Genomic DNA, 9205 nt, shown 5'->3' with positions numbered 1-9205 from the left:
TATTATTATTATTATTACTGTTATGATACAAACTACATAACTGATCTCAGACCAGTGCCTGTTCTTCAGGTGGAGATGTGATGGATCCTGCCTCAAACATGTCGAGTATGTATCTGATAGGTTTGCACACTAAGGATTTCAGCTGATAAGATAACTGATCATTTATATTTTAAAAAGAAGTTCATAACCTAGGGTATGACAGGCTGAGATGTAGTGAGCAAAAATGGGGGATTTAAATTTCATAGCTCTGTTTGAACTAAATCTAACTGACAAATAACATGTCTGACTCTTCAAATCTCCTTTTCATTTTTTAGTAAAGTTCATTAAAAAAACTTGCAAAAAGAAAATACATACTTTGGCTTTATTAGAACATTAAGTCTATCATCTTCTATCATCGTCTATATCTGTCCCGATAATTACTGTGCATCCCTATCAAATAAAAGATACTAAAAATAGCACAGAATGAATTTACAAGTTCGACGTCATACTTGTGTAACTGGCATAATACAGTGGTTCTCAACCCGGTAAGGGGAGACCACCAGTGATCCTTAAGGGGGTCCCCAGAAAAATGGGGAATATTTTAATTTCACTATTATTTCATTAAAAATAAGTTTCAATGACAGAATGTATAAGAGTGCTTCACACTGTTCACTGTTCATCTACCAATCTACAGTATAGACACGTATGGAATAAATCAGTCTTATTAGACAGGGATCCATGAGCCTACATCTCTGTGGCCTGATGTGCATCAATTTGGGGGTCGTAGACACCAAAATCGTTGAGAACCACTGGCATATTGGAGCATGATAGGTTCCAAACTAGATATTACTTCATTTTGAGTGTCCAGATGTTAAACTGAGATTTAAAATGAGCACAGAGAAACTTTCCTCCTCCAGCAGATGAATGTAAAAACTGCAAAGTGAAGCTCCAATGTGACAAAGTCAAGGAACAAAAAGAAAAACACATTTCTGAGTGAAGGGGAACTGTGGAGGTTAATTCAACTAGAATATTAATAGTAATAAAAAAACAAAAAAATAAAACTGATTCCTGGAAAGGTTGTGGTTTGTGCTGCAAACTGCAGTTTGTTACTCAGTATTCTAGTGAGCTGGAATCAGCTGCTGCACTCAGAGCTGCTGTCCACAGGGCTTATATTTAACAGCACATAGAACATACCTGCTTCATCATCACATCAGCAAACATATATTCCAGTATTCCCCAGCAGTATCTAACAATAATAGCTGGTGATATCACGCATTACATTAATTGGACCTGGATCAGGATAAGCGTCAGGATATGGAAGGCTTAACCAATTAAAAACTATTTATTCATTTAAGCTCAAGTAGCTTGTTTAATGACTACTGTTGCATTAATTATACAATTAGTTCTTATGGCCTGTACTATTTTAAATGTGGCTGTGTGTGTATTAGAGCTGCAATGATTAATCCATCAATAGGAAATTAATGAACTATTTCGTAAATTGGCTTCCAGCTGCCAGATGTGAATATTCAGTGGTTTTCTTAAAAAATGAGACAAAACAAAACATAACCATGGGCTCTGGAAAGCTTTATTTGCTATTTGCTGACATTCTTTGGACCAAATTATTTTTTGATTAAATGAATAATAATAAATAATAATAACTAACTTTGCAGCCCTAGTTTGTGTGTGTTTGCTCCCTCCCTCCCCATCTCTGGCAGCATTGATTGTTTCACATCAATAAAACATGTATGAAAACTAAATCCAATCCAGTCCAGGACTGTGAGTAACATTTTATATTTAATTAGATCAATTAATCTGGTGAACCATTAATTGAGCAATTAACTGATTAGTTGTTTGCAACTAAAATATCAGAAAATGGTGGAAAATGTTGATCAGTGTTTCCCAAAGCCCAAGCTGGCGTACTAAAATGTCTTTTGTCCACAGCCCAAAGATATTCAGTTTACTGTCATAGAGGAGCAGAAAATATTCACATTGGAGAAGCTGGAATCAGAGAATGTATGTATGTATGTATGTACTCAGTATGTGTGAGTTATTTGTAAGAGAGGCTGAGATGTAGTGTGCAAAGGTGGTAAATGGACTGTACTTGTATAGCGCCTTTCTACTCTTCCAACCACTTAAAGCGCTTTTACACTACATGCCACATTCAACCTTTCACACACATTGGCAGGAGCCGGGGATCGAATCAACAACCTACGGGTTAGTGGACGACGCGCTCTGCCTCTGAGCCACAGCTGGATGTTTTAATATTCCACCTAACCAAATCTAACTGAAATCACTTCACAACAACCAAAAAAAACCCACAGTTCTGACTCTTCAAATCTTCATGGTATTGTTTATCATTTATTAATGTTATTTTGTCATCAAAAAGCTTCACAAACACCCTTTGGCTTTCATAGAGAACGTTTTTTTCAACTGTTTTGCATAAGAGTTCAAAAGATTATTATTAGCAACCAATGATTTATATATACATAATACATCAAAAATACAAAATTGCCCATTATCAGCTGATGATTTACCTGCCCCAATATCTATTGCACATTCCTACTCAAAACTGGATAAATGGATTATCAATTAATCGCCTAATGGTTGCAGCTCTAGTCTGGTACAGCTCACACCGAGGTGCAGACACATGTCCGAACACTGGAAATAGAGGATCCACAGTGACCAGCACCAGCGTGGACTGAGGGGTTTTTCTTTTGATCCAAGAAATGTGTTTGGGAGAGGCAAACTGTGTGTATGTGTGAGTGTGTGGTCTCGGGGGTAGGATTTAACCAACCTGAAGCCTTCTTTCTGCGCTCTGCTTCTCTCTTTTCCTTTTTGGAAGGTGCTAAGCTCTCAGTCAGCATGGACGCTTGCTTCATATCATCTTCAGATATCAGAAACACTGGATTGTTCTTGACTTCCTGAAAGACACAATATGAAACACAGACATTGTTCTTTCAATGTCTTTAACACTTCATTTGGACATCCTATTACCTGCCTGTGCAGGGGAGTTTTCTGTGGAACTTTGTGACAAGAGGCTGTACCTTCTGAGCTTTCTGCTGCATGGCCTCATCAAATACAGAGAGGCAGTTGCTGATGAACTTCTCACTGACGACCACGGTGCCTCCCAGCACTCTGGCGGAGGACTGGACGTTAGTGTTTCTCATAGCCTGGTTGATCAAGATCCCAACATCCTCCATCGACAGGCAGCTGGGCAAAATCGGCTAAAGCAGCCAGGGTGAAAGCAAGAATGAAAAATGGAAGGAATTCATCATTTCCTTTTACAATAACTAGTAATCATGGAATGACAGAGCTGCAGGGTGGAGCTGTGTGAGCACCTGTATGTCAGTCCATGTGTCAGAGTTGACCGCTTCCTCCACAGAGGCCTCCACCTGGTCCACCAAAGCCTGACCCACACAGGCTGCTCTGAGGAACAGCAGCTTGTTGGACTTGAAGCGCTTCTTAATGTAGCTGGAGGGGTCAGGGATCCCCAATCTGACCAACGCATCGAACTCTGCAGGAGGAAGAGTTCAGCAGTACACACACACACACACCCACACACACACACACTGCTACTGTAACTGGACGCGTTCACACATACTGAGTAAACAATAGAGGCTGCTATTCACTGTGAAGGGAACCTGTGATTTGAGACTCCCTGCAGGGCGACCTGGAGCAGCTGAGAAACGTTTATACTTTATCAACTTTATACAAATTTCCTCCAACAGGAATAGGATTTAACTAATGAGCTACCTGGACTTGAAAACCGTTTGTGGAAACACATTGATTACTATGTTATGCACCAGTATAGTGTCAACAGGAGACAATAGCTGTCCAATGAGAGGCTACCTCCAGTCTGACTAACAACTTGCACCATATGCTACAGACTGCTACTAACCACCTGGGCCAATCTCATCACACAGCCAGATAGAACAGGTTGTGGCTTAAAGGAGAGCCTAGGAAAATGTATCTTATAGTGGCCAAAGCCCCTCAGTTCATCCTGTCTGAAACAAGCTGTTTTAGCTTCTGTCAGCCCACTTTCTTCTTCCACAAGCCTGCGAAGGGGGAGCAGCCAGTGCAAGTGAGCACCACAACTATTACTGATTACTGTACAAAACAGCTTTATTCACTGATTTTGTTGAAAGCAGGTTATATTTAATATAGTTTTGGAGTGTTTTGCCTTTATAGGAAACAACAGCTCAAGATTGACAGAAAAGATTCAAACCCATAGCCCCTGCAGCAAAGACTCAGCCTTGGTACATGGGGTGCCGGTCTACCAGGTGAATTATCAGGGCACTCTTGGATCATACTTTATATCGACAATATTTTCTGGTGTTCCCTCAGTACCTGCAGCACTTAGTGGTTAGTAAAGCCATCTGTCCATCAGGAAATCCTGTAACTTGAAATGTGTTCGTAAACGTCTGTGTAGAGTGTTTCTATAGCTCCCAGACCTGCTATATGGAGGACAATTGACAATGGCTATATATATCCAGACAGATCAGATAATCAAACGCTGAAGCTGATGTTGCTCACATCGACCTGTCTGTTGTCTGCTGCTGAAGAGGTGCATTTATGGATCTCAGACAACAGTAACATCAGCTCCTGTATTGTTTCCCTCAATGTGGTTTCTGTGGTTGCCATGGTCACACAGCAAGCTGTGATGGCAAGTTTAGAAAGTTCAACCATTAATAGCTGACAGCAGCAGCAAATAGCTGCGTGTGTCCATGAGAGCAACAACACAAATAAGCAGGGTTTGTTTTTTTTACTGGGTCTGAAGATGACCTGCTGGAAAACAGCAATGCATTCTGTGACCTTTTGGGGCTTTTTATACTTTGTGGTAACAGTTATTAATGGTAGGGGAAAAATAAATGGACTAAAAAGAAGAATTCCCTCAGGATAACACTATAAGGTAAGGTAAGGTTAAGATAATAAGGTACAAGGAAGGCTCAGAAAAACAGAAAGTAAAACAATGTTAATGTTAGATGCAGCTGTCCTGGGGTTGGTGCTCTATGGATGTATAGTTGTGTGTAGTGCAGAATGTACTAAAAAAACAAAAAGAAAGAAAACAGCAATGTAGCAGAAATATGCTGTTAATAAAAATAAGGTTAATGAACAAACCCATACCTAAATATCCGTTCTGCTGGAGGAAAGAGTCCACCCAGGTGTTCTGTGTTTTAGCGTAAATATCTGGGATGTACACAGCTTTGTCCTGCCGACCTCCAACCACGCTTCCTTTAAGACGTCCAGTGTTCACCAGCTCCTCCAGGACAGCTGGCAACAACAAAATCCATCACAGTATAAAACACAGTGGAACCATCTGAGGTAACTGTAACCGGTCAAACAAATAACTTTCTCCTTACAGTACAGAAGATGTTCCTGAAATCCAAACGCTCCAATCATGCTGCTGACAGGTGTCGGCCTACAGAAGAAAGTAAAACAGGAGGGCACTGAGCGTAAAACACTAAACAATACAAACATTTTCCTGTTCCTATCCTAGGTTTGCTCGTACGAGTGTTCCGAGTCAGTATAACCAAACTCTTAACTGAATTTAACTGATTGTAACATTTGAGCCTGATGAATGCTACCTGCATAAATCACAAATTGCCACAAATGCGTTTGTATGAGTTTCTTGAATGAAACCCGGTGTGAAACATCTTAACAATGTTTACCTCGTGATGGCGCTGAAAAGCCCTCGGATCCTGGCTTTATGACGAGCAACAAAAGCTGGAGTGAATATGACGCCCCTGTTGTACTGGTCCATCTCTCCTTGGATAAGCTTGCCGAGACGCTTCGACAGCTCCTGAAATACATTACAAAACATACATCATGTGTGTATCCACAGTGAAGTCAAACACAACATATAAAAAGCAGCTGAGGTCATTGCAGCCTGATGAGAGGAATCAATCATCTAAATCAAACAATAATAATTCCTGGTGAGGTGTAACTCACCTCGGACAAGAAGTCTCCTGGAAGGTCGTAGTTTTTACACAGTTCAGCAATACTGATCAAACCAGCCTCCTGCAGCTTGTCATTCACCTCCTCAGCCAAACGGTCCAGGTACGTGCTGCACACAAGACAACCAGCACAGTCCCACTCTTATAAAGAAATCATTTTCCAGGACATTTTCTTGACAATACAGGACAGCGCTTTCTCACAAACAGTCACATCCTTGTATTTCAACACTTTTCCCAGTTCTATTCCTCCTTGTTTAATGATGCAGGTTCATCACAGATCGGTGGTCAGCAGTTATGGGACACTCAACGACAGCTCGCTTTCTGCTGTTCTCACCACAGCCAGCGCTGCAGTGCTTTCACTACAGTTTTCCTCTAACCTAGGTTTACACATACGATCTGAGTGAGGAGATAAAATGCCATTCACATTTTTCCAGGATGTTTGGTCATTTTGATCAACGTTGGAAGACAATGCAGTTAGGTGAAAGCCAATCATTGTCATATTTTTGGGACTGTAATGTAATCTGTTCTTTTTGGCAGGACGTCCATAAGGTTATAGAGAGTGTACTTGATATTTAGATCCCATTTAGTTTTAATGTACTTTACCTAAGCCAATTACCTGAAAACATGACTTTAGTAAGACATAAATATTTGCTATATAAAATGAATGGACTAAAAAAACACCCTCCCTACCATTGTCATCTAAAGGAAATCAATGAATGTGGTGGAGTTTTTTGTTCTTTAAACAAGGCTGTCCCCAATATCTTTGTACCATTTCTTTTTGTTTGTCTGGAAACTGTACTATGGACAGACAGATGGACAAACTGACTGCCATGGCAGGATTCCCTCTAGTGTGAAGAAATCATTTTCCAGGACCTTTCCAGGAAGTTTTTCTTGACAATATACAGGACAGCGTGTCATATGAGCTGCAGTTTCAGACAAGCTGACCACCGCCCATAAGTAACAGTTCAAACCAAGTAGAATTTATTTTATTTTACAGAAAATTCTTCTTCTAGAAAATTAAAGTGTTCACTGTGATAACAACCACAGCAACAAGAAAATGAATGCTGTATGCATGTAAATGAGAATTTTGCAGCTGGAGAAAAAAAACTGATTGCTGAAAAGTCATTCAGTTCATCGTACCGGTTTCAAAGTTAATACGCACCAAGGTTTACATAGGCATCTGAGTGAGGGGCTAAATACAAACAATTCCAAGACAACTTTACTTTACTTTATTTCCAGGATATTTGGTCATTTGAATACATTTCCAGGTGTTTTCATGACTGAAAAACCTGGTCTCTAAATTCCGGGTTTTCCATGATGTGTGGGAACCCTGCTTGGTGTGCAAAAAGTGTAACTTAATACTCACTCATCAATGAGTTGTCCCAGGACAAGTTGGACCCCTTTATCAGACTTTGCAATGTCACTTGCTCTATTTTCAACGTGGACCCAATCCACATTGATGATCTGAAAGAAAGAAGATCAAGATACAATTCATAGCAAGTTTTAACAGATAGAATAATTCTGTGCTCGGCTTGCTAGTGGCTGCCATCACACAGGCTCAAAGCAATAGTTACACACCTGCTGGAGGTCCACAATGTTGATTCTCCCTGTGAAACAGAATAACAGGATTTATTCACTGTTATCAGGTCCAACTCTCAATATGCTACGGCTGATATTCAGTTTTACTGAGACTGACTACAGTGAGTTCAGGAAAAGTGATTAAAGCTGCAATAGGGCCTTTTTATTTGAAAAAAGTTGTCACATTTGCTGACACTTTCACTATACCCTGACAGTAGAGACAGAGGGTTCCAACCCAAAGAGTCTTTATATCTCTCTCGGCTCTGATTGCTTGTTTTTGTTCAGGCCTGGTGGATTCTTGTAAACGCCATTAGGAGCACCAGGAGGATTCAGAGAAACCAGATTTGAAAGCAAATATGACAAACAGTTATTTTAATAAAAGTTACCGACTGCAGCTTTAAATCCCACTGAACGTAAATGGATGCTATAACGTTATATCTCTTTTACGGAATGAGACAGGTGTTTTTTTAGCCTGCTCAGCAGCTGACAGTATCACATCTGGAGGCGGTGTTCCACGGTCTACTGGCCGTTACACTGACCTCCGTGGACGTAGAGCTCATCTCGGATCTCTCTGCTGATTTGTGCCGGAGTGATGTACTCCTTCCCGTCCAGCGTGTGCAACACATCCAGCTTCTTGTCCTGGACCAGTTTGGAAATTATTTCAATGCAGTTCCTCTCCGACAGCCTATGGAAAGGGTAACAAAAGTGTCATTAGTGGCGTTTCCACACTAGTTATAGACGTATGTTTCCAGCTGCTAACGGAGAGGACCCAACCAGCAGCGTCACTTTCAAATGAGAGTTTAATGTTCGCTAACATTAGCTTTGCTGCTGGCAGCTGCTAGCAGCGTAAGGTGCGGTTACCTCTGCACTGTGTCAGCGAACTGTGCCCGCTGGAAGTCAGCGGCAAGCCGTCGAATTTCCTCCCAGTCGGCCGCCATTGTTAAAGGTTTGTGTGTTTGCACAAACAGCCCGCTGTCAGTAACTTGGTGAAGCGGCTGTTCTGCTGTCTGGCTAACGACACAGCAGCTCTCTGTAGCCACACGTCAACATACAGTGACGTACAACAGAGAGCCACAAGGACCAAACTTCCTCCGAGCTTTCGCGAACCGAAATGTTACTATGGCTCAAAATATGATGCCTTTGAATTTCTGAGGTTCTGGGTCCTTCAGGTGATTTTACATAATCCACATTAGAGGACAGGAGACTGGAGGTGGAGACCAGCAGTTCAGCTATCTCTATACTGAACCTGGATCAGCCATTACATCTCTATTAGTATTATTATAAAGGCATATAAGACAATGTTGTTTATTTCATTGTATTTATTTGTATTGTTTATTTGAATCGATGAATAAACAAATCATTCTGAATGACTAATTATTTCAGAACAATGAATAGAATAGAGATGAATAGAACGCTGTGGACCCTGTCTGAGGGTCTGAGGCTTGCTGAATCAGTGACAGCTTTTAAATAACTTCTTAAAACATATCTCTTTAAAAAAAGCCTTTTATTTATTCTAGCATGCTGCTTAATGTCTAATATTTTATTAGTATTATTGTTCTTATCATATATTAGCTGTGGATATTTTATTCTTTAATTTATATATTTTTACTTGTTTATCATTATTTGTCCCAGTGTAGTTAATTTAATTTAATTTAATATGTTTTATCTGTTTTATTATTTTATTCTACCTCACT

At 40.3% G+C, this 9205-nt stretch overlaps 1 protein-coding gene across 1 annotated transcript in view; it reads right to left on the bottom strand.

The window, feature by feature from the left end:
* Positions 1-8570, bottom strand: part of ufl1 (UFM1-specific ligase 1) — a gene marked incomplete at its 3' end in the record, with an annotated part of 14404 nt that extends 5834 nt beyond the window's left edge. Inside the window, 11 exon segments of the mRNA XM_035679159.1 lie at positions 2774-2900; positions 3024-3203; positions 3318-3493; positions 5104-5250; positions 5340-5398; positions 5649-5779; positions 5929-6043; positions 7300-7397; positions 7512-7540; positions 8051-8196; positions 8373-8570. Coding sequence (XP_035535052.1) covers positions 2774-2900; positions 3024-3203; positions 3318-3493; positions 5104-5250; positions 5340-5398; positions 5649-5779; positions 5929-6043; positions 7300-7397; positions 7512-7540; positions 8051-8196; positions 8373-8449 — 1285 coding nt within the window.
* Positions 8571-9205: the final 635 nt, after the last annotated feature.

The sequence above is a fragment of the Morone saxatilis genome, unplaced genomic scaffold, assembly GCF_004916995.1.
Source record: "Morone saxatilis isolate NCDOM2014 unplaced genomic scaffold, NCSU_SB_2.0 Contig7, whole genome shotgun sequence".
NCBI lineage: Eukaryota > Metazoa > Chordata > Actinopteri > Moronidae > Morone > Morone saxatilis.
The sequence above is the reverse complement of the archived record's forward strand: the minus strand, read 5'-3'. Positions and strand labels throughout refer to the sequence as shown.